Source organism: Notechis scutatus, chromosome 3 (genome assembly GCF_049901735.1).
Source record: "Notechis scutatus isolate UNSWTSFEM ecotype Mainland chromosome 3, rNotScu1.2, whole genome shotgun sequence".
NCBI classification, from domain to species: Eukaryota; Metazoa; Chordata; class Lepidosauria; order Squamata; family Elapidae; genus Notechis; species Notechis scutatus.
The window spans coordinates 53,999,052-54,026,196 of record NC_142011.1 but is presented as its reverse complement, the minus strand read 5'-3'; the positions used below and the strand labels follow the sequence as shown (position 1 = coordinate 54,026,196).

The following is a 27,145-nucleotide window of genomic DNA, read 5'->3' as shown; positions in this document are numbered from 1 at the left end:
TGAAGACACAGGGAGGAAAGGGGGGAAGTGTGTTCAGACTTGCTCAAATTTTGTCATTAGTGCTGACAGTACTGTGTTTTGATTAAGGCTTTGATAAAGCACGCTTTCAGTGCAGCTCCATGAAGCATAAAGGTGCCCTGTATTTGGTGCTGTGAGAAAACAAACTATGAAATCAGCTCCAGATAATCTCTGATGAATGTGTGTGTATGCAAAGAAGATATATTTGCCAAAGCAAAGCAGCCGGGCTAAGCAAGATGGCCCAGCATAGAGTTGAAGTGTTTAACTTTTCCCTGTGAAGACACTGCCTTAAAATCCAAAGCTCCATTTCCATAAAGTGATACGGGGCCACATAACTCAATTTAGGAGTGACTACTGAGTGCCTATTTAGATGAGGATAGTAGGTTTTATTTTTAGTTTAGCTTACTTTATTGTCATTGCACCTCTTACAATGAAATCAAACACTATCTTCAGTGCACATCATGACCATGAAAATAAACACAAACACACATCCTTCACCCTTCACACATTGAACCGGAAACCCCCGACACCACACCAACACTGCACTATACAGCAGAATTCAAAAGAGCTACTGCCTATCCCTATAAATAGTAATAAGTGTGTTCTTTCATGTTCTGTTTATTAATTACTACTGTATTGTTTGGATTCTCTTATAAAATGTCTCAGTAACCCTGTACTTCTTTCAGCGAACTCTGGTCGGTGGATTAAATAAACTAAGACATCCCAAAGTATTTAGCTTTTTCAAGCATTGGACCTGTTCTTAGCCCTCTTTGAAATATTGTATGCATTTCTAGAGCTTTCAATTACTCTATTATTGATGGTTAACTTTGTGTGTGTTTCTATGTGGAATTGGTTGTTGGCTTGCTGCAAGCTATCATGGACATTATTCCCACAATTGACATTGCAAAAATATCTTAAATATTACAAATTAAAATGAGTTCGTTCAAAACATTAAATATGTTCAAAGGTGGTATAAAAATTGAGAACCAAAGAAAGTTTTTTTCCCAAGTTAAAACTATATGAGGGTTTGGGACAAATTAAACCATTGCCTGAATGTACAGCAACTGAACTGAAACATTTATTTGAATGCTCATATCAAGTTGATTGCTGAGAGGTATCACTCAAGATAGAACAAAACTAAGAAAAAAAGCAGTTTACCTGAAACCCCCTTTTTTCTTTTTAAAAAAGTGTCAGTTTTATGATTTTGTCCATCTAATTCCACACAGACAGATGATGTCTTGGATAATGATGGCTCAAAATGGATTTAATCTTCAGAGCTGATGACAAGTCTATTTGTTCATGGTGCTTGGAAATTAGAAGTATGACAGTGAATAACTAATATGATCTTTCTCAGGCCAGAAATATAAATCACATAAAGCCCTAAATTATATCAAAAGGATTACCCTACTTATGACTCCTATTATTTTCATTCACCAGTAGATGAAATAAGGATTGGGTTTAGAAAAATGATATGGTTATACAAACAGATTCAACTAATAATGAATGGAAATGTGAAAATATTCTACTTCTTATTCTATATAGCGATTGATGCCTAATAATCACAACTCCAAACACTAAACTCTCTTCATAATCAAAGTCAGAACTAAGGTGGTCAGTATAAACAATTTGCATTACTTTCATAGGCAAGGTTTGCTTTTAATTATCATCCCTCCGATAAATGGCATATGGAGTGATGGACTCAAAATCCTAGTATGTGGTAATGGCCACCAACTGTGAAGAGTTTTTCCCATGTATCAATTTGAATGTGGCCCAGCAGGTGGCAGCACATAGCCAGATTTGGTTGATCTCAAATCCACTAAGAAGAACTGGATGCAATTCATTTTTGGATGGGAGACCACTAGAATGTTTTGCGATCCCAGGCAAGATTGGGAAGTCAAAACATTCCTCGAAGGAAACAATGGCTTCTATATGAACAGAAACTATCTGGAGTTGTCCATGTAGTAACATGACCTTAAGCAAAACAAGGCAACTCTAGTATTACGTGCTGGTTGATGAAATAGTTGTCGTAAAACTTTGCTACGATTTTGGATATTATTCCTTATAGGTTGTTATTGTTTACTTTCTGTTTCCTTTCACGACCACTTTTCTTTAAAGGGCATCTTTCAATCTGGAGCTGTCCCAATCAAAGTTCCTCCGAAAGATGGGAAGAGCCTTTTTTGCTCATTCTGTTCTGACCTAGGCTTCCCAAGATCATGAAACGGACTCCTCACCCCAATAAAACCCCTTTTATTTAGGTTAAAGTGAATTCCACTTCGGCAAAGTCCTGGCAAACAGTCTTTCATGACATTTCAGACCTTTAACAGGCTTGGAGAGTTGCCAGGCTGATATCTTCTATCTGACACACTGTAGCAGCAATTACTTGGCAAGAAGTTAGGAACAGATCTTCACTCTAATGAATTGAACTAATTGTCCCCTGCAAACACCACTCCCCTTTAGTTCCTCTTTATTCCCTATGAAATAAAGGGGCCATTCACCGTTCACCTGAGCTTTTACTCCCGAGTCAACCCTAGTTCCTTAACTGTTCCTTTCTCCTGGCAGCTCTGCACATGCATACATTGGGAACAGGCTCCAGCTGTTCTTCTGCCCCACTGATCTCTGACTCTGAAGGCAGCTGAGAACTGTCAGAAGACCCTGGCCCCATCTCTGCCTCTGACGCAGAGCACTTGTCAGAGCCTTCCCCAGACTCCAGGACTGGCCCATGTTCCTCCCCAACTTCCTCACTATCCGATTCTGCCACCAGCTTGCTGGCCACTGGCAGGCCACAAGACACTCATTCATATTACAGGGCTACCACTCACCTGCTGACTGTGGTTGTGTGTGTGTGTGTGTGCTAAACTTGTCTTATATTTCCATATCATAGAAAACACTGACATACAGTTGTAGGGTTGTAGTTGGACATATGTATTTGAAGGGAAGCTAGTATCAATTAGCCTGTCCACACATATCAGCAGGGGTGACTTCCAGTCGGAATGGGATAACTCACCACAGCCAACTCATCATGGCCAATTCACCACAGCCTGCTCAGCACAGGACAACTTGCCATGACCAACTTGCCATGGGACAACTCATTGCATGACAATTAAACAATTCAATTTAATTATTTAAAATAGTTAAAACATTTTAATTTTCATCATTCACATTTTATTTTGTCCCTCCTTTGCCATCTTTTTTTAAATGATTCTGATCCACTATTTCTTCAACAGTAGTATAACTCTTGTCTGCAATGAGTTTATCGGTGACAAGTTGGCCATGGCAAGTTGCCCCATGGTGAGTTGGCCACGGCGAGTTGTTGTAGACCTCCCAGTAGCCCATACCTGGCTTTTTCCTTAGAAGAAAGATTCAAGAGATATCTATGTTTATTTACTGTATTTCAGCTTTCTATTGCAGATTTAATAAAAGAAGAGCAATTCAAGACCACAAGGAATTCTAAATCAAGCTTAGAAGATATTTTGTTAATGTTATTGTCTGGCAAAAACATTCACCTCTGAATGTTTTTTTAGACAACACATATCTAGAATTGGCTACATGCTTAACAATCCATTTATTTGGACTTCTGGTTTGGGCTTCTTCGGTGACGGTCCGAAACAATCCATTTATTTGCCAAATATATGTGATTATTCAGATGACTTTGTGAACATACATCTTTAAATACTGATGACTCAATATTCAAGATCCTTGCTCAATCAAGATCCACACTGGATATTATGTATTCTGGAAGGAGAAGAAGCTCAACAGATTTAACATTACCCGATTTGAATATTAAATGGTGAGGTGTGCCTTCCTCTCTCCCTTCTCTCGTGATTTATTAATTGTGTTATGAGCACAAATGAGACAAGAGTTGTTGAGTTCTCACTAAAAACAACAAGAATGATAGAAAGAGCCAACAATAATAGGCTGAGCTTGCCAAGATCAAATCAGAGCTATTGTGGACTAGGCTCAGGATACCACTGTAGGAATTTTTATTAAAAAAAATTAAGTGGATATCTCATAATTAGGTAAGAAAGGCTTTAGTTCCTCACACAGTTTATATTGATACTTTGAAGAGGTGGAATGCACCAATCCTTCTCTCTTCTCTAATCTGTAGGAGAGCTAAATATGACTTACCCATTGGAGACAGATGGCATAGGCTTCCCAGTTTTGGAATGTAATGTAAATGCTCCCATTCTGAAAAAAAAGAATAAAACAGACTTAAAATGATAATGTAGTTATGTTATTCAATATATATGGCTGCATATCCCACATAAGTCATTCTGGGGGGCGAACACAGTTAAATATGTTAATATACAAATGCAAAATGAACATGAAAAACAGTATATGAGAACAAAACAAAAAAGCAGCGTTAAGTTCCACAAATACCACTTTTGCTCTTTACACTCCACAACACCTTGCATGATTTTTCCCCCCCATTCTCAACTAATACATTATCATAACCCAAGGCTGGTTTGTTTTCTCATTTTGCACAGAGCACTAAAGTAATAAACAGTCAGTAATAAAATCACATATAATTCAACACTATAAATCAGAGATTGTCAGCTTCTTTTGAACCGATAGGCATTTCTGAAGAGCCTGTCATGGGTGCTCTCCTAAAATGGCAGCTGCAAAATGGTGAATTATCAAATGTGAATTACAGGTAGTCCTCAACTTACAAGCTACAACCATAACTGAGCCCCAAATTTATGTTGCTAAGTGAGACATTGGAAAGTGAGTTTTGCCCCATTTTTTTCACTTTTCTTGCCACGTTTGTTAGGTGAATTAGTTAAATCAGTAACGTGGCTGGTAAGAGAATCTGGTTTCCCCACTGATTTTGCTTGTCAGAAGGTTGCAAAAGATGACGACACGACCCTGGGACACGGCAACCATCACAAATGTAAATCAGTTGTCAAGCATCTGAATATAAATCACATGGCCGTGGGGATGCTGCAATGGTTATCAGTGTGAAAAATGGTCGTAAGTAATTTTTATAAATGCCATTGTAACTTCAAAAAGTCACTAAACGAATTGTTGTCACTTGAGGAATACCTGTACTCAGTATATATCTTATCATCTTCTTCCATCCCCCCCCCCCTCAAATACTTCCTGCCACCTTCCTTCCAAAGCATTAAGATTTGGCTATCCACCATTTTCATTTCCCAAGAATGTCTATAGGAATTTTGCAGGATCAGAGACATCTTAGAAATTTTTAAAAAATCATACTTTGATTTGTCAGGTGCGAACTTCTCTAATCAAAAGGGTAAAAAAAGTGAGTTAGTGAACCTGATGGTGTCTAATAATCCCCATTCATAAATATTCCCAGATGAAATACAAACATAAACATCTGTATTCTTTGGCAACATCTTCACTACACATTGACTTCACTGAGATTCATTGGAATAGGAAAGTAAGAAACATCTGCTTAATTGTGATGTTTCTTATTTCCAGAAACCATCCATGCCCTATCCTTGATGACCACTTAAAACTCTTCTACACCCATCTATCTTGGCTTGAAAAGTGTTTGACATTTTTACATTTAACTTCCTTACGACTCTTGAGTCTGTCAGCTGCATTGTCTATGTTTTCTGTTATAAAACTGATCACATTTACTGATGATTGTCATTAGCAACTTTGGATGTGGGCTTGGTTAAGGGATTCAATGCAACATTCCACTTTTAAGGACAGTCTGAGCTTGTCACTGTGTAAATTAATGCAGTGCGCGTGTGTGAAACATTTTCTCAGTCTATATGGCTCAAGAAGCCATAGACTAACTAGATTCATTTAATATCCCAGGCTAAATTTTTTGTGACATCCCAGGCTAAAACGTTTAGCTAGTTTGTGATTTTATATGCTATTGAATAAACCAATATCAAGCAGCATACATCAAAGACTCAATTCAATGCAAGTAACTGAAATTGTAAAGCGAGTGATACAGAACTGCAAAAATTGATTAAAAAAAACATTTTATAACAAATAACATGAGCCTCTGAAAGGATAAACAGAAATTCCAGTAAGATTTGAGTATGTTGCTTGAACACAAGCTGAAGTCATCAACTGCAACATAAATCCAGAAGTGAAGTTCCCTTATTGGATCAGTAACACCTCCCAGTATGGAGTTATACAATGGACGAGAAAGGAGACTCTTCTGGCCATGGTGCCCTGAGACCTGTATTTGTTCATGAGCGCTCACCCTTCCAGATTCTCCTTCTTTACAAAGATCCCCTGAGGTCATGTGCAGCACAGAGATATGATAATTGTAGAATCTGCATGCCTGCCAATGCTTAATACACAACCCTGTATTGCATGACCTTGATAAAAGGTCTCAGTTCTAGAATGTAAGTTTAGCAATGCTGGGCATTTTGCACACAGCAGGCACTTAATGTTGCCAGTCACATTATACCATTCAGCTATTCTGTATTCCCCTCTTTGATGAATTTCTTACAGAAGAAAAAGTAGATTAGATGCTGTAATGGCACTTCCATCTCCCCAACAAAATTTTGCAAGGCATGACAATTGCACCATAAAAATCCTTGCAAGCAGCACCTCTAGTCCTTACGTATACGGGGGGAAAAGATAATCACTACAATGGGGTCTGAATTTTCCCCTCCAGCATCTCCCCTGGGAGCAACAATGATACCTTCTAAATTTCCTTGGCATGGGGCCATAGCTACAGAGACTGTGACTAATTCCCTTCTTTCATTGATACAGTTCCCTTGACAATATTTATAGAACTTGACTGAGGTTTCTTCCTCCTCCTTCTCCTCTCCTGGAAGGTTCAACAATTGAAGACGCTTCTCTCTGGCTGCCTCCTCTTTTTTTAGGAGGAGGGGGGGACAGGGGAAAAAAAGTAGTTTCTACTGTCAGTGGGAGTGTCTTCCATTTCTTTTATTCATTTCCAGGATTGGTTCAGCAAATACTATTGGACTGGAACGGATTAAACCATTGTTTTCTTCTAATGGTCAATTTAATCAATAGGTTTCCTAAGAGGCCTGTAGGGGCGTGCATAAGCGCACTAACGTGCCTACCGTCCCTGTCCTATTGTTTCTCTTATTCTTTTATTTTTCTTATATGTACCCATTTCATGTATTCACAACTATGTATACATTTATACTTATTATCTTGTAAACAATTGGCAAATCAAATAAATAAATAAATAAATAAATTAGCTAGAAAGCAGGAAATCGTTGGATTTAGAGTAGTCTGGGTGAGAAGTTGCTGGTTACTTTTTACCGTTTACCGAGAGCATTTGGCCTACTGTGTAACGGTGTGGTTTGCTGGATGCTCTGTAGTGGATAAGAAGATGCTCCAGAGGGTTATAAACACAGCACAAAAATCATCGGTTGCTCTCTTTCTTCTCTGGAAGAGATTGTGAAGACGAGACTCCTTTCTAGAGCACTAAAAATCTCCACAGACCATTCTCATCCTGGACATTCATATTTTGAACTGTTACCATCAGGAAGGTGTTATAGGTGTCTTAAAATGAGGACTAATAGACTGAGAAACAGTTTCTTTTCCAAGGCAATAATTGTCTTGAATCAAACAATGCATATGTGATTTAGCCCTATGTATATAGTGCCATTTTTAAACTATCTAACGTACTATATGTTTTAGATAGGTTTTAGACTAGGTTTTTAATTATTATTTTAATTATTTTAATTTTTAAATACTCTGTAGTGTGATTGTGATGTGGTATTTGGGACACTGTGCTGGAGTACTAGTAGATAGGTACTACCTGGTAGGTGGCAGTCTCTGCAGCTAGCTACTAGGAGCCTATGCCTTCGGGTTTATTATATTCATAAGCTGTGCTTTCTCCAGGAGCTCAAGACAGACATAGTACTTCTCCTTCCCCAACTTTACACCTACAATAGCAACCCTTTAAGGTAGGCTAAGCTGAGATAATACCTGTCCCAAAGTCACTTAATGAACTTCCATAGCTAAGGGCAGACTTGAATTTGGATCTCCCTAGTCTCAAAGTTTTCATGCAATCTGCAAAACTATCCAGCTGTTTTATTTTTCCCCTTCCTCTTTCATTCTGCTCCTTCAATGGCATAACCTAATACTCATTGTTTCCTCCCACCCCCCTTTGCAGTTTCAAAGTTTGAGGCTATGCAGGGATGGTACCATCAAGCATCACTACTGCTTATTTTACACATCATGTCAAACAGGCCTTACCAACTGACGCCTTCTCCTTCAAATATGCTGACTTATAAGTTCCAGAATTCCCAGCCCACCAGACCAGTGGAAGTACTGAATTCCAACACATCTGGATAACACCAAATTGGGGACATGCTCTGAATCAAAACTTTCTAAGCTTTAAGTCCACATGTTCTTCCCATCCTATTTCCAGTGGGGCAATGAGATGGAGAACAGTAGAAGCAATCCCTTCTCTATAAATGTTCTAAAGGTTTACTTAGCAAAAGCTATGGTTTGTTGAGACATATCATTAATTTTTGCCTAAATCTTCTCCAACTTGAACATCTTTCAAATGTGGGGACTTCAATTCCAGGACACTATTCCAATGGCAATGCTGTCTATAGAAAATTTCAGAAGCTGAAGTCCACAAATCAGAGTGCATTCAGTGTTGTCCCCGGATTCTGAGCCCAGCAATCAGGAACTCAGGTTAGATGTTATCTCAGAGACCACAATGACTGGTAGGCGGACTCTGCAAAATAAGCAGCGAGGCTTTCCCCATATAATACCATTCCCTTATTTAGCAATATGGGAGCAAATTCACCAAGGCTAGTTCCTGTTACTGAGCCCCAGAGAGGCTTATTAAGAGTGTGATAACCAGGCTGCCTGAGTAACGACAGTGGCAAACGAGCAGAGATGACAGACTGCCCTAGCTGCAGTTACTTGACAGTGAAGCGTGGCAACCTTTCTCCTACCAGCTGGAGAGCACTGACTAACAAATTGCAGAGACAAAGGACATGGCTTTGCCAGCTGCCATTTCTCTAGCAAAAACTGAAAATTTATCCAGACCTTGCCATTAACTCATAAGGCTCAAACCAATTAGTCTAGAAGGAACTGCTGAGAAAATGACTGCTCTACTGAACATCTCCCCAATTACCCACACCAGCTTTCCTCAAACAGATGCCCTCCAAGTGGGTTGAACTTCACCCCACCCACCCCCATAATCACCCAGCAAGACTACAGAAAGTTGCCCGACACTGGGATTAATGAGTCTATTTGGGAAAGCAAATTCTGCCTGGATTGTTGCAAATTTGTACTTATTAAGCAGTGGTGGGATTCAAAATTTTGTTTACAACCGGTTCTGTGGGCATGGCTTGGTGAGTGTGGCTTGATGGGCGTGGCAGGGGAAGGATACTGCAAAATCCCATTCCCTCCCCACCCCACTAACCTGCTTTCCAGCTCCGTTCTCCTGTGCAGGGCAACAAAAGAAGACCCAGCCAATCAGCTGGGACTCGGGAGGCAGAGAATAGATGGGGGTGGGGCCAGTCAGAGGTGGTATTTGCCAATTCTCTGAACTACTCAAAATTTCCGCTACCGGTTCTCCAGAACTGGTTCGAATCTGCTGAATACCACCTCTGATATTAAGGATCTGGTGAATTGTACATGCAGGAGCAAGACCAAAGAAGCTTATCTTCAGTACAGTCAGACTTCCTGCAGAACTGGGCTCAGGAAAGAAGGAAGGGACAGGTTCTGAATCACTAAAACATGGAAATGGCTAACTGTAGAAGACAGGAAAGAAAAGAAAGAAACGTATTTGCAGAAGATGTATAAAAAACAACACAATTTCAGGTGCAATCAAGATAAGCTATGTGCAAATGGTTGGCCAGAATCTTCTCAGGCTTCCTTTTTCATGGACTGAAGGGACAAGTTGAATTTAAGACAGAGGAAATCAGTCACAGCTTGCCTTTTTGCAGATCAGCAAACTGGAACAAAGATAATGCACTGAATGTTTTCAAATGTCAAATGGTCACCATACAAAGGGTCACATAAAATCAGCACCCCATCACTGTGGAAGTAAGCTGGCAGGGATAGCAAAGAATAATTATTCCTTATTGTAGATGGAATTTTCCCTGCTTGCTCCACTTTTTTATTGAGTCAGCACAGGATTAAGGATTGCTTCCTTCAGCTATTTCTCTCTTATACGTAAACAGATTGTTTAAGAAATAATTCTCTGAATTTCATGCCCTTTCCTCATTTTGGTCACAGTGATAGATGGCCATTTTGACCATTGTTAAAAGAACCCTTGAAAAAATGTAAGACCCCCCCCACACACACACACACAGTTCAGCTTTTCAAGGGAGGCCTCCCTATGCAAAATAGGTATTGAAACCCTGGTGGTTCAATGGTCAGAATGCAGTATTGCAGGCTAACTCTGCCTGTCTGGAGTTCGATCTTGATTGACTCAAGGTTGACTCAGCCTTTCATCCTTCCAAGGTTGATAAAATGAAGAGCCAGATTGTTAGGATCAAGATACTGACATTGTAAACCGCTTAGAAAATGCTGTAAAGCATTATGGAGTGATATATCAGTCTAAGTGCTATTGCTACTATGGAAGCAATGCTACTGCTATTGTGGAGCAAGCACATGGAAAAAATATTCTCCAGAGCACCCACAGCCAATTGGAACAGAGAAAATATAAAGAATCTAAACGTCTGCGCTAGAAAGAGCTAATGAAGGAGATCCCACATCATCATATTTCATATGGGAACCAGCTACAGAAGCAACCAGAATTGTCTCCCTTTTTCTGATTATCTAAAGAGGAGCTGACAGATTGATTCCATGTCTGCCCTCATCTTCAAGACATCCTGCAAAATTAGCCCCGAGGCTGAAGTGTGCTCCCATCCCACATGGCCCTTTTGTAGCCTTCATGAATACGGCTTCTTTCCCTTTTAATGATGGGAGGTAGCATTCTTTCACTACCACATCTAAATACAGTGGGCCTGAACATTGCACAGGGCAACAATCAGCTAATAACCAAGGGTAGCTGTGAAGAATTATCTGCATAATGAAACTTGAGGTTCCCATAACAAATAACTGTTCTGCAGAGAAGTTGTGTTTTGTATGTATATGTTGTGTGTGGAAGAGAGGGGGATGGAGAAAAATGAACAGTTGGATGGATAAATTTAAGGGATGGCTGAAGGAGATTGGACCATTTGCCCCGTGTTTTCAAAAAAAAAATTGACTGAAAAAAGGAAAATTTAAAAATAATCATCTTATGAGGAAATAATCTTGAATTAACTTAGCCCAAACCATATTTAACCATACTGCTGCCTTCAGGGCACCATTTTATTAGTAAAGCGTGTTGGAATTATAATGAGAAACATAATTCTAGGGGGAGAATGCCATTTTCACTACCAGCATGTTTTCTGTTGTTGCCAGAGGGAGGGACAAATGAAAAAATAAAATTCACTGAGAACCAGCGTACACCCACAATAAGTAAAAGATCTCCAGGTCATCCAGTTTCTTTTGCCAAGATGTTCTCAGCTTCTGATCTAATACGAAACATCCTGTTCAGCCAGAAGCTGAGCAGCCTCCTAATTCCAAAGCCTCTTAATTCTTAAATGATAATAATTAACTGCAACCCAGAAAAGTGTACATGATTGTTCTTCCCCTAAGGAGGATGGAACTTGAGCGTTCTGCTTCATCTTCCCAAGTCTATGGGACTTCTGTGATGGAGTTGTAAATTGGCACACTGACATCCTTGTCCTGTGATGCCCTCTCAGCTTTACTGAAGCAAGCAGCAGACAGGGGTTTGGAACCAGAGGCCCAAGCAGGTCTTCACAGGCTACCCAGGTCCTCCAAATTGTCCAATTTTTATTATGCCAGTTCCTTGAAGTGAAACACGAGGGAGCAGGAGCACTGATGGGAGAAAATGCTAGGGCTGCAGCTGTGCTTGAAAGACCTGCTCACACCTCCAGGAAATCCAAACAGAACATAAGGGGCGTGCATAAGCGCACCAACGTGCCTACCGTCCCTGTCCTATTGTTTCTCTTATTCTTCTTTTATTTTTCTTATATGTACCCATTTCATGTATTCACAACTATGTATACACTTATACTTATTATCTTGTAAACAATTGGCATAAATAAAATAAAAATAAGTTGTGACGATATAGAGTCAGCTCTTTTGCTCCCACCTATGCTTCTTATTATATCAATACTGTTGTGATTTTGCTTTGAGAAACCTCAGCCTCCCAGCTACGGCTCTTGTGGAGCAATCAAGGAGTCTATGCTGAGACCAGACTGATTGGACCTTATGAACTGGGAAGTAAAGAACATTAGTCTACACTGGTTCCTTGGAAGGCGGCTTCTAATGTCATCTATTTATTAGGATCCACAAGTCATTCCTATGAATGAGAGACTTAAAGAGGCCACAGACTGAAGGCGAGGGGGCTGCCAGCCTAGGACAGCTTGTATTTTGGCTGGGTGCATCTCTATGCCCTCATTTGAGATTCAGTAACCCAGGTACGAGACTCTGCCCAGGACAACCCCTACAGTGGGACCTAACCCGTCACAAGGCATTTGAAACACTCAAACAACTGTTTGCAAAAGAACCAGCGCTGAAGCATCCTGACCCCAAACAACCATTCGTCATCCAAGCAGACGCTAGTGACGTGGTAGTGGGAGCAGTATTAGAAACAATCAAGGAAGACTTCAGGCTACAGCAACAAATTCCAGATGATACCACATTCTACAGGTGACTCAGCTGACTCACCTATTTTTTTTCTTTTTTAGATTTGTAGAAGGGTATACTGCCCTTTAGGGAGACACTCAAGCCCTGGTCACCTCATGATTGGATAACTGTAACGTGCACTACATGGGGCTGCATTGAATATCATCCAGAAGCTACAGCTGGTTCAGAATTTGGCAGTGTAGACGGCAATGGGAATATTGCACTGCGCTCATGTGAGTCCAGTTCTCCATGAGCTGCACTGATTACCAGTTGGCTTCTGGGTAATTATCATGGCAGAACTCCTGTCTTTCTGAGGGATCACTTATTTCTGATTAATTCGGGCTATCCAGTGAGATAGCAAATGTGCTCCAGGTCCCATTGATTAAACAGTGTCATCTTACAGAACTCAGGAGGAATACTTTCTCTGTTGCGACACCTGCAAACTCCACCTCCCCCAGAGAGCCATACATTTCTCACCCTTTTGAAAAATCATTAAAAACTTGGCTGTTTGCCCAGTCCTTTGGAAACTATAATTGTGGAGTTTCTACAAGTTGGATTTTTGTTCTCTCTTCTGTTATAAAATTAGTCTTTTGGTCAACTACACATTTTTTTTCTATATGTAAAGTTGCTAAAGTTCCTGGCTTCGAGCTGAATTGATAAAATTGTTATTTAATTAACTTTATTTTTCTCTCATAATAGCAGCTCAGTGAAGTAGCTTGGTCTGAGAGAGAATAACTGATCCCAGTCAATTCTAAGGAGAGTCTAATGGCTTCTGGTGGACCTCTATGGCTGATGGTTTTTATTATCCTAATTTAATATACTAAATTGACTTTGGGAACCCCTGAGAGCAATTGCTTAGGTAATCCACTAAGATATATCCATAACTGGGTAGATCTTTTTTTAAAGTGTAACAAATGAATATTGTATGCAGATGCCACAGTATGACATCTAGGCTGAGATATAGCATTGACTGGCATAGTTATTTTCAGCTTAGATTCAGGATGACACGACCATAAATCAGCATGTACTGTATTCCTACAAGTGGATAACTTAGGAGTGACACTCCATAAGATTATCCATGAGCCAACAAAAACTAAGTTTTATTTGATATATGTTTATTTGCACATTTGATTAATTCTTTTACATGTGTAATTGTTATTATTTTGCAAACTGTGCCTCTACCAGAACACAGTTTGCAAAATAATAGAATGGACAGAATGGATAGTTTAGTTTCAGTAGCTACCAGCTACTGGTCTCCAGCTTTGGTTCTTAAGAGAATTTGGATTATGAGAATGAATCTATAAAGAGGAATCATCTGGTGATGGTCCATTTCCAAAATTTATATTTGCATCTATCCTATACATGTGCCATATTGCTCACCAAATGTATTCCTCCTTCCCGTAACGTTCATTTGTACTATTCATTTCTACCTGGCAGCCAGCTAATTGTGTTGGAACTAAAGCTTGATAATAATTTGAGGACACTGGAGAGTCCAAAACATTTGGAACAACTTCCCAAAGAAGTGTGGGACATGCTTAGGCACTACTGGAAGGAAAAGTCTACCTTGCATTGATGAGGGTGTGAAATAGTCTGGAGATCTGAACTAATTATTACATTCTGAAGGACTTCAGGAAAATCAATTCTTGATAAAAGGGACCTCTATGCTTTAGAGAAAACTGCTTGGAGCCCCATGTCCTGCAGCTCACCTGCACAACTTAGGTGAGCAGCAAGACAATATACAGTATTTTGAGCAGGCTTCCAAAAAGTTCTGAAACAAATCCCTTAATAAAAAAAAAATATTCTTAACACCCATCGGGACTTAATGTTAATACAGCTCATTTTCACATCCGATCTTTCATGTTTAAACGTTTTTGATACTTGTATGTAACAAAGCCCATTTTTGTGAACTTCTTTCCGCAGTATTTATTGTGTTCAGAATCCCGAGCTCTCTGCCTCTCTTTATGTCCCCCCCCCCTCCCCGGCTTTCTATCTGCCGCTTCTCTGGGGAGCAGCCTTGGGCTTTGGCTTGTTTCCAACAGCAATGATAATTAATTCCACAGTGGGCTTCTGTAACGCCCCCACCACTTGTACATGCTGCTTTGCACCTTGCATTTACCCTCCCATGGTGCATCTGAATTAATAAGCTGCTTCTCAAAAGACAGTAGAGAGAGCTTCTCTTTTTCACTATATATATATATCTCTCTCCTTTCCAATTATGGCTGGCAATTGCAAGAGGAGCGTTGGCACCTGGTTCCTTCCGGAAGCTCTGGAACTGTTTTCAGACAATGAGGAAAAAGATGTTATTTTCTGGGCCTGGAAACTGCATGTGCACTGCTGTATTAGTGATGTTTTGCACTCTTAACATCATCTTCTCAGCAAGGATTTGATGAGACTTGACTTAGCCCAGTACAAGAAGTTGGGATCTTCCTCAAGGATGCTGAGTGGAGAACAGCAGAGCAGCAAAGGATAATGTGTCAATAACAAAATCATTATACAAATACTGTAAACTGAGTATTTGCATAAAACATCAGGATGTAATTTTGGCATTGCTATGGTTTGCCTTGGATGTCGCTGAGCCCATTTTGCTTCTCCTAAAAATACTAGTGGCTTTGACCCAACATACTGGTATTATGAATCATAATGATAAATCTGAGCTGGCAACAGATGGCTCCCTAGATGTGGTCAACCCCAGAAGACACGGTCAAATGTGGAAGATGTAGTCTAAAATCTCTGCAGGCCTTGCTGTGTCCTGTTTTCCTAAGGGATTCTGAGTTCAATTTTTTAAACTTTACAGAGGATGGTACAATAGGAAAAATTCCATCCAGTGAAGATGATCTTTAACCACTGCAGCACGTTGATAGGATGCACGGTAGCAATAGATAACAAATGCAGAATGCTATGTGTTCAAAATGTTCTATTATATTTATTTGTTAAGCAGAGTCTTGACTGTCCTTCAAATCTAACAGCTCCCAATTTGCAAAACAAATTAAAAAGGATCCACAGTAAAACCAATCAAATCTAAAAATAAATCCCAAACTCCAGCAAGCAGTGAAACCAAAGAGAAGCATCAGGAGTGCAATCAAAACAAAACATCAGAATAAGCAAAACAAATAGCAAAAGTAAATTGCTTAAGGCTACACTAGATAGGACTTCAGGCTTGTTTCGGAATAATGCCTGTATCTTAAAGATGTGGTCTGCAATCCAGATTACCTGTAGCAGGAGAACTGACTTTTCTTTACATTTTCCCCCCCAGAAAATGGCTCCATCATACTTCTGCCTCATATTTAAAAATAATCTACTACAAATAGTTCTCAATTTACAGCCATTTGTATAGCAATGCTTCAAAGTTACAATGGCACTGAAAAAAGTGACTTATACTTATGACCATCGCATAACAATGGTAACAATGTTCAAAATTCAAATGCTTGGTAACTGGCATGTATTTATGGCGACTGCAGCAGTCCAGGGACATTTAATCACCATTTCTGATCTTCCCAGCCAACTTCCATGAAGGAAAAGTCAACGGGGGAAGCCAGAGTCATTTAATGACTGTATAATTCGCTTAACAATTGCTTAACAACAGTGGCAAAAAATGGTTGTAAAATTGGGTGCAACTCACTTAACAACCACCTTGGGTTAGCAATGGAAATTCTAATTCCAATTCTGGTCCTAAGACAAGGACTACCTTTATGTTAAGGAACCATGTATTCTATAAACCACTGTTCAACATATTTGGATGTCACTGCAAAGAGCAATTTGTTGTAATTTACGCAGCCATCGTTTTCATGCTTCTGTTCCTTTTCTTTGGGAGATCATAAGTCTAGGCTTCCTGTTAATGTTCTGGCTACAGAAGGAGACAGTATACAGTTTAAAATGTGCCAAAAATTGAAACTGGAATTAGCTGTGAATCCATTTGACCTATAGACTCAGAACTAAAAATAATTTTAAAACTGAAGTGCTATACTGTATTAAAAAAAACAAGCATGTTTCTCTACAAAATGAAGAAAAAGTAGCTAACAGAGCTAGTTCTAAAACAAGTTAATGCAGATGGTAAAGTCAGTAAAAGGCAGATGTCCTTGAGATGAATATTAATGCATTTGAGAGGGAATATAAAAAGTTATAAAGTATGCCAATTACATATATAAGAAATACGATAAAAGATTCAAGATATAGATCTTGTTTGAGGTGAACCTAAGTTCACTAGAGATAAAAATAGACTTTTATATTTACTATTTTTAAACATGTTTATATAACTAAACTGTTTTGGTAACTTTATTTTCAGTGTGTTTAGGTTTAGAACAAAATATTACACACTGTCTTCCACAAACTTGAGAAGAATTTATGACATATGGGCTTGATATTTTGCTTTTCTCCATGCATCAGTGACCTATGCTCATCTAGGAGAGCATCAGGTTGAGGAAAACTGATATAGACATAATAACAGGAACCAGAAAGAAGCTAATATCTAGTTGCTGGTTTTGCCCAAAGTTAAATTAGTCTATCTCTGTGAAATGAAGACTCCCCTTTCATAGGATTTATCTAAAAATGTATGCTTTATACATTGCTTGGTGTAGTAGAATGAGCCCACTGCGGAGGAGGAGGAGGAGGAGGAGGAGGAGGAGGAGGAGGAGGAGGAGGAGGAGGAGGAGGAGGAAGAGGAAGAAGAAGAAGAAGAAGAAGAAGAAGAAGAAGAAGAAGAAGAAGAAGAAGAAGAAGAAGAAGAAGACGCTTGAAGTCCCACTAATGACATCACAAATGGTATTGACTAGTGACTCACATCAAAGGCTTCTCCAAGCGACTTCCTGGTGATCCAACAATCTCCCCCAGAGTACAGAATGTTTGACCAAGGAAATCCTGATGAAAGAAATAGACATGAATGTTATGAAACTTCTCCTCCTTACAGGGTTTCCTCCTCTTTTTAAAGCTCCTAAAGATTGAAGGCAAGACATTATTAAAAACTTAACTTCTGCTCTGGTTAATTTATAGAGGACAGTCCTTCAGTCAACTCATGTAGCTCCTTTCTACAGTTTTTGCAACAAAAGTTTGGGACTAAGTGGCTAGGAATTTATGAATCTGGTCATAGTACATGCTTTAACATGTACTGAATTATAAACATTGGTGAATTTTAAAAAATCAGGCTGGTGGAAAGACAGTAGCATCAGGATAATTGCATGGAACAAGAACATCATGTATCAGGCTCAGTGCCTAGTCAGTGTCTGTCCAGGTGTAACAGGTGCTTCAGCCTTTAGCATCCTTAATACTGTTCTGCAGATCCAGAATGCAGCAGAATTGAGATCATTTTGATTGTCATATTCTCATAAATTAAATCTGCCAGTAATGTTAGTAAAACAGAAGATTAAAAAAATAGGCTGCTATTTTTTTCTCCAGCATAACTTGACTATATCTGTTTCCTCAAAGCATGCCAATTTATTATAATTTATGTTGTCACCCCATAAGCCTACACTGTACAATGAGTACCTACCAAAATTATTTAAACATGCTTTAAGCAGTTAGCAAAAATAAAAACTGAGATTCACTATATACTTTTTGCAGTTTTTTACTTATTTGAAATGTAAAACATTATAATAATTTAGAATAAAGCAATAGTATGAATCAAAGTATGTGCAGAATGGGCAGAAATAAAATGCAGTTTTAGCAATATTTCACAACTTTATTCAATGGATTACCCCACATTGGCTGCATTCTGAATGACCCAGATTCAATCCCCATACTATAAGCATAAAAGTCCCTGCAGTACATGTACTGTATATGGTATTTGTGATGCCCCACAATTAAATACAATATATTAAAATGATTCTATTAAAATAATTCTTAAAAATTCAACTTTTGGTTTGTTGTTCTTACATAAATTCTTAAAGATTTTGAAGCAAGAATGTTGAAATTTGAATTTTTCTCCCCATTTTTAATGGTAGATGGCCATGATTTTAGGATTCTTGAGGGAGATCTCTGGCAAAATCTTTTCACTATTTGTCTATTTTGCAATATTTCAGCCATTTTATATAATTTCATAATTAATTAATTGATTGATATTGGGGCATCTGCAAGCATATGTGATGCTTCCTGGACCTGAAACCATTGTAACTCTGTAGGAATCTAGCCTAGCACCTTTAGTTTAGCTGAGTCTGGAAGCAATCAATAGCAAACATCTCTGCCAGTATTCCTAGCCAACTGCATTAAATCACAATTAGTATTATTATCCAATGCATAATAGATAAATATATTAATCCAAAATTGGGAACCCTCACATGGTTAACTAAAACTGTAAAGAAGTTTAATTTAATAAGTATCATGCTCATACCCAATTCATAATCGCATTTGGCTTCCATTCTTAATGGGAGTGGATTTTGAAACCTGGATAACTCAGTCCATTGTTTATTTAGAATTAAATGTGAACCAAGGGCTTGATTTATTTGTTTCTGGAAAAACAGAATCAGAAGCTAAGAGAAAAACATAGTTTTAGACCCTAGCTTGTAAGAGAAGAACAAATCAGAGATTTTGATTTGCACACAATTCTAAACAAAACACAGAGTGATCTAGGCATATTTGAGCACTCAATTAAAGGTACAGCTAAGTGGAAGCAAGTAAAAGCCTGCATAGCATCTATCATATGGGTGATCAATCAAAGGGTTGTTGTTTTTTACAATTCTGGTTCATTGCATTACATCAGGGGTCCCCAAACCTGGCAACTTTAAGATTTGTGGACTACAATTCTCAGAATTGTCCAACCAGCATAGCTGGCTGGAGAATTCTGGCAGTTGAAGTCCACAAGTCTTAAAGTTGCCAAGTTTGGAGACCTCTGCATTAAATGAATATGAGGCAACAAAAATTGGATCAAAGAGTAAGTATCTCAAGAACATATAAACGAAGAAGAAAATGTGTACTTAGCTTACATGTTTGGTCAGGTCTGGACTCTTGGAATCTACATCATAACTGCAGGGAAGAAGAAGCAGAGATCAAACACTGTATTTCAATCATGTAGAATCTTGGTATTTCTCTTTTGCAAAACCTACTCAACAGGGACAATGCACAATATCTATGAAGAAGGAAACAGAGTCAGGGTTGGACAGTAAGATTTTGATTCTTCTGCATGGGTTTCTGAGTTTAGCTTTTTGATGTTAAAGCAGCATCCTTTTTCTGTCCATTATTTTAAAATAGTGTTCTCCAATCATGTGTACACCTCATTTCCCATATCCACAATCCAAAAGATAATATTGCTGGATTATTATGCCAGCTGAAGTCTAATGCATCTGGAAAAAAGTAGATTAGGGGAAAATGGCAAATCAAATAAATGGAAACAAGAGTACAGCTGATGGTATATGACAAATATTGTAATATAGGTAGTCCTGGATTTACTACCACAATGGAAGCCAAACATTCTGTTGCTAAGCAAGACAGTTGTTGTGAGTTTTGCTCCACTTTACAACTTTTCTTGCCACAATTGTTAAGTGAATCACTGAAGTTATTAAGTTAGTAACATGGATGTTGAGTGAATTTGGTTTCCCCATTGATAAGTCACTAATTTCAGTGTCGTTGTAACTTTGAACACTCATTAAACAAATGGTTGTAAGTTGAGGACTACCTGTATACATGTTAAGGAAGCTTCATTTTTCTAGTAGTATTTTATATTCATATGCACTACTCCTAATCCTTCACCCTAAAGCTGAAACAAATATTTTTCAAATAAATGTATGTTTTTTCTGAATGTCTTAACATCGAAACCTAAATTCATACTTGAATTTTGAAAAGTTAAACTGAAAAGTTGAATGCTGTAAGAACTGTTAATATCCCCCTGATTTATATTGATAAAGATTCTCAGTCATCCAAGTAGAGTCATAGCAACTGAACTCTTTTTTCCTTGTAGGTTTGAAATGTTTAGCTTATCCAGGCAGCTTCTTCAATCTGAGCATGTTGGTTAAGAGGATCTCAAATATGTCCTCCAGGGAGGTTTCATTTCTCACCTAATTTGGATAGGGTCTTGGGATATAAATGCTCCAACTCCTAAATCCTTTATCCTAGGTGGGCCATTAAGTGTGAATTCTCTCATGAACCTGTGAAGTGGTCCTGTTCCTCTTGGGGACTGATGAAAGAGATAAAAAATGAAGAACATTTTTCTGAGGCCTCCACTCCTGTCTCCTGATAGATGTTGAGAAATTCTGAGCTACCATTCTATATTAACAACAAATTATCTAGACACTTAATACTTTTCACTTAATACTTAATACTTTATCTTTTTAATTATCAAATGCTATTTATTATAAATACCATTATATGTGACTCATTTAACAAATATATTATGCCTATAGACTTCTAAATATTCCCTGGAGAACTCTGAGTCTGGGAAACTTTCAGAAGCTGAGCATTGGATATGTTCTGGGATGAATCTTTCTTTATTTAGACTGAGTAATGTAGCCAGCATTGTTTTATATGAAGTAGCTAGAACTGGGAATTTCCCTGAAGACTCGGAGCTCTTATGGGGACTAAGGTAGTAAACAGAATATTGAGAAATGTACTTTATAGAAACATTTCTGCAAATAATGATGAATGTGGTTAAATTTTTCAATATTATTACACAATAAATATTAACTATCATCTAGTATCATTCACACTAAGATAAAATATTATTAGATGGTAAAATAAGGGATAGTTATTTGTTCATTCCAAGCATGCAAGGAGAACAATTTGCCATAAAATTCTTTCTCTTCTCTTTCAGCAATAGTTCACATATATTTACTAAGACTCAAACAATACCAAGGCATTTTTGCACAAGTTAGGAAGGCATCATTTGTAACAGTCCAAATCTGAGAAGTTAGCTGCAAGGTATTTATTGTTTTTTCCCTTCCTATGTTGCTGAATACATGAATATAAAAATCTTTTTTTTGTATAGTTTTCTCTTCTTCTATTTATAACTAAACTTTTGAAGCTACTGTAAGTTCAATACTACAGAATGTATAAATTACTTCCTTTGTTAAAAGTGGATGCTACAATATTGGCAAATCTTTGGCCTATAGCAGGAGTGTCGAACTCATGTTGTCATGGCGGTGTCACATGACATATCAGGACTTTTCCCCCCTTCACTAAACCAGGCATGGGCATGGCCAGCGCGTGACGCATCCAGCCCCCGGCTATAAGGTATACAACCTTTGAGACCTCATCTGGAACAATCTGATTCCACTAAAGGATGCCAAGCAACAGACAATATTCAATAATTGTTGGATATAATAGATATACAATTGGATATATTGGATTTGATGACATTTGTTTCATTGAATGCCAAGGAAGTTTTTGATACGATATAGTCCTTGACTTACAACCATTTAGTGACTAAAGTTACAACGGCACTAAAAAAAGTGACCTATAGTCATTTTTCCCATTTATGACCATTGCAGCATCCTCATAGTCACATGATCAAAATTTGGATCCTTGGAAACTGGTTCATATTTATGACAGTTACATTGTCATGCGATCACCTTTTGTGACCCTCTGACAAGTAAAGTCAATGGGGAAGCCAGATTCACTTAACAACCGTGGCAAGAAAGCAGCAAAACTCACTTCAACAACTATCTTGCTTAGCAACAGAAATTTTGGGCTCGGTTGTAGTAGTAAACTGAGACTACCTGTTTTTGGTTTTCCTTTCAAATTTTAAAAATTGGAATAAAGTTGGTTCTCTAGCCCATTGCAAGGATTATCACAAGTGGAATTATTTCTTCACCTATTAGAATACTATGAGGAATTCATCAAGAGTGTTTCCTTTAATACTTCTACTTTACTTTTATTTAATGTGATTTTGGCACTATTGACCTCTATCTAAACATCTAAGAATATTTCAGGTATCAAATGAGTGGAGATGGAACATTGTGAAAGAAAGATCTGCATTGGGAATGAATAACAAACTCTTAGGGGAGAAGAAAAAAAATCACTTAAAACCAAGAAAGAGAAAAAGTGTGAGAAAGAAACTCAAAAGAAGTCCTAAACTACTGATATTATTAGAAATGTTCTCAAAATTGCTAAACCTGTAGTTAATTTATTTATAACTAAAATGATGTATTTAGATAAATATGGGCTTATTTGGAGACAATTTAGACTAATGAGTTGGACTATTCTGTCTTAAGAAATCAATGAGCTAGTATTTTACTGATTGTTAAATCAGTATGCAATAATTGGATAATAAAACAGCAGAATATTTCCTATGGCTAGTAGAGGGTCCAAAGGATGTCTGGCAAGAGTTATGTTTCAATATCTGCATGAGGCAAGGGGAGCACCTCAGAAGAAAGTTAAGACACCTATATCTGGTTCTATTTTACACTGACATTATATAAGTTTAATGTCAGCGTAAAATAGACCCACATGTAAGTGTCTTAACTTTCTTCTGACATGCACCCTTTGCATCATGCAGATGTTGAAACATAACCCTATACTAATTATAATACAATATGGGGGGAGATAAATTTTTGAAAGTAATGTATTATATTCACAAATTTTGGAACTTACTGAAAAGTGAAAACTCTGCCTTTAATGTGCATAGAATTATTGATGCCCTTGGAGCTCAGCATAAAGAAACCCCCTTTAGATCTCATCTCACATCACTGTTTTTCCCCCCAGTGCATCCCCTGTTAAGGCAAAGCACTTTCATATTCTTCACAGAATCTCACCAATTACAGGATAGAGCCAAATGGAGAAGTCCTATAGGTGCACACTGGTTTTCCCTTCACACGCTCACTCTTTAGAAGACCAAGAAAAATGTCACTCACAGATCAAAGCGCAAATTCTGCTTCTCTTCAAAAAAGTAATCGAGGATGAACTTCCGCACAAAGTCAGGGTTCAAGGTGTTGTCAATGACTTCTGTCCTGCCAAACTGAAAAGGGAAAGGGAACCAAATGAGTGCGACAAGTCTAGTAGCATTATGACCATTAGCATGAAGACTTGAAAATAAATAGTATTTTTATCACACTCCAAACTGATTCTGAGATGAAGGCTAGGCTGGATACATTTAAATAAGATCTACCATTAAATATCTTTGTTTTATGGTCTTACAAACATCATCAATTGCCTCCTTCCAGGCTTAAGAGCAGGAAATAATTCTTTCATCTCTTAGTCTCCAGAGTGGGTAACTTTCAGATGTGCTGACTTCAACTTCTAGCATGCTCAGAAATAGCCACACTGGCTGGTGAGAGGCTTCTTTCAGAGATCTGATAACTTACAAAGACAGTTCAGAAATTGGGCTGAGTGCCACGGTTTGCCTATTTCTGCTTCAGGACAAAGATTTTAGTCTTGGCAGGTGAAAAGAAACAACATCAACAGAAGAAAGAGGGTGCATGGAGGATTTGTTAACTTTCCCTCCTTATCAAAAATCATTTCCTTGAACAGCATGGTTCTTTTGCACTTTACATGCAATGGTCAAGATTGAGTTATTAAAGCTGGATATGCTAGCACTTTCTAGATATGCAGCACCGCAGATAATACCCATGAAGGTAGAAACAGGTAAAATATGCATCAATTAGCTCAGGAAAGAAACGAAAGACAACAAAGCAAAACAAGAAAATATTTAATTGATTGAGTTTCAGCCAAATTATTGTTTTTATAATATTTCAATTATCAAAAATCTGTGCCACCTCCGGCATGTCAGAATTTCCAAGCTCGGCAGTCAAAGTTGTTCGATTTGTTTCCAAAAAGCAAGAACTCTGCCAAGCCAGCAGGCACATTTGGAAGAAATGTTCCACATTTAGGTGAAAGCTAAAAGGAGATACCAGCTTTAAACTGATAACATCTAAAAAGCCATGAAAGAAAGCACTGCAGATGAAATAAAGAGAAAGTAGAAAACTGAGCAAAGAGCGGATAGTAATCATTCAAAAACATTCAGGACAGAACTTAAGCTTTAACCATGTGAATGAAAAGACAGCCTCTAATTCTGCTATTAAGTCCAATGTGTCCATCAGCCTGTAGTCACCTGAATTATGTTTAAGGATGACGCAAATGCTTACACAGAAAGGAAGATATTCACTCACGAATGGAGGCAAAAATACGTGTTCCAGGATAATGTTGCAGGATCCAATCTGGATCACCGGGACCAGAGAATTAGTTTTCTGAGGTTTTGGACTCAATGCTGGAGGCCATCCTCAGGGAATTTCTATTTCACCAGAATGCCAGAAGGGCACATTTTGGTGAGATAGAATCTCCCTGAGGATGGGCTCCAGCATGAGACTGAAAGCTCAGAAAACTAATTCTCTGGTCCCGGTGATCCAGATTGGATCCTGCAGAATATTTACTGGTAAAGAACACAAGATAAAAACTGATACTGCCTAACACTGCTTAGATGTAGTTTTATAAACTTTGTTGATGAAGAACGAGAAACTTGGGCTCAAGTCACCCTTAGCTGTGGTTACTGAGTGATATTGGGTTGATATGTGTTAGCCCAGTCTCTCAGTTTTGATGTAGTGGGGGGAAACGGGAGGCAGGACTTGTTATACTGAGTTCTTTAAGGGAAAGTAGGATATAATGTATAGCAAAATAAAAATAAACTGAGTAAAGACTTTTTGCTCCCTCTGCTTTCCAGTAGTTCTGATAATGCCAGCAAGAGGTTGGCATTTAAGATAATTTGCAGCTGGAGAGCAAATAGTGTTTCCAAGAACAGCTGATTCATGAACCAAACTGCTCCTGGGACAATGAATTAGTCAAATAAAGCCAGAATGTCAAAAACAATCATATACGGTAGTCCTACAACATTGTACTAAATGTCCAGGTTTCTAGACCAGATTTTAGCATTCCTGGTCAACATAAGTAGAAACTTCCTCAGGTTTAAGCAAGACAATATGTATATATATTGATGGGAAGTCTGCAAATCTAGCTTTTCCCTATGATGTGCAATGCTGTGAAATAAGAGGCAGACAAATAGTCCATAATTAATTGTGATGGTAAAGCATGTTGGTCTTTAGTCCATCATATTCCAGCACAGGCTAGAATCCTCTCTACTTTACTTGTATAATTTATGCTGGCAGATGCCTCAGTAATAGGAGTACAGCAGCACTTATCTTTTATGACCGTTTCAAGAGCAAAGGAAAGGAAGTAAAATCAACGGGAACAAGAGCAAGATATAAATATGTTAAGAAAATATACCAGGCATACTATTTACACATGTGGCCTGGGTTATTTATTATGTGCTGTAAAAACGTTATCCTGTCAGTTTCCTTCAAAGAAAAAATTGCCTGCATGTTGTAGAATGAACTTTCCTGCTATGCCCAGACACAGTTTGCAATACAAGGGTTATCAGTGCTGAAAATATTACATGGTGTCAACATGCTCACCAACAACTTACTTGATTCCCCTTCACCTGATTTGTGCATTTCAAAAAACATTTGCGGATGTGTTTGTACTTTATATTAGAATGGTATTCCTTAAGCTGATGTTTCTCAGACTTGTTAACTTTTAAGATGTGATTTCAACTTCTAGAATTTCCCAGCCAGGCTGAGAGTTGGATGTTAGCTTGAGAATACCTAGATAGCATTTTCTTGGGGAAGGTGGGTCAAACACAACTTTCTTACATTATTACAAATTTAACCTTAACCCTAATAAAGCTGAAAGAGAGGTTGGTATTCCAATATGTGAACACAAGAGAGCTAATAATAGGGGTATATAGTGGGGTACCCAAGTTTTGGAACAATTCTCCCACATAGGTATATTTGCTAGAATGATTCTATTTTTAAGTTCTTTTGTGTAATTCAGGCAATTTAAGCCTTCATATTTTTAAAAGAGATACATTTAATGTTGTGATTGTTATGAGCTTTGATTTTTATTATATATAGCTTTTATTTTTTCTAAAATAGATTTTATTCAAATATTTTACATACGTAAGTACCTTTTTAAAAAAAGATGTTGTAAATGTGAAAGAGAAAAAAGAAAAGAAAGGTAAAAAGAGAAGGTGCTGAATATGCTCTAATAAAGTAGTTCAAAATTGATACCCACAGGGCTCCTGAGAGGGGTGAGTGGCTGCAATAGGTCCCAATAGATCCCAAGAACAATATCAGAGCCCTCTGTCTTTCTCGCATTCTCCTTCACCATTTTGTTTATCAAAGAATCCATGTTTATTCAAAATATTTACACTTTGTTGATTGAAGAAGTAGCTAAACACAATATATAATTAAAACTAATTTCCATAGAGTTGGTGTGCTTGCCACGTAGAGATGCTGAACTTCATTACAGTAACTGAGTCACTTTCAGTATGCATCTGTTAGCAGGAAAACACAGAGCTTAAAATAATAATAATAATAATATGGGATGTTTTTAGCAAATCCCCCAAAGGATCGTGTTGCTATGGGCTGAGCATCTGTTATTTTTGGGAAGGCAGAGGCACCGTATGTTGGTCTGAGGCTAATTTCTGCAGTTTTTAAGCTCGATGCTAGCCGGCATCCTACTTGGGGCAGGTGACTGGATCTAATCTTGAACTCAGTGGTGGGATTCCAAATTTTTTACTACCGGTTCT

At 38.1% G+C, this 27,145-nt stretch overlaps 1 protein-coding gene across 3 annotated transcripts in view; it reads right to left on the bottom strand.

Annotated features, from left to right (window-relative positions):
- Positions 1–27,145, bottom strand: part of CPNE5 (copine 5) — a 130,400-nt gene that overhangs the window by 54,166 nt on the left and 49,089 nt on the right. For all 3 annotated transcript variants that reach the window (XM_026677889.2, XM_087959961.1, XM_087959960.1), the window contains exons 4-7: positions 23,421–23,524; positions 19,563–19,602; positions 17,429–17,505; positions 4,144–4,203 (exon numbers count right to left, since the gene is read on the bottom strand). In XM_026677889.2, the coding sequence (XP_026533674.1) occupies positions 4,144–4,203; positions 17,429–17,505; positions 19,563–19,602; positions 23,421–23,524 (281 nt within the window). The remainder of the gene's footprint in view (positions 1–4,143; positions 4,204–17,428; positions 17,506–19,562; positions 19,603–23,420; positions 23,525–27,145) is intronic.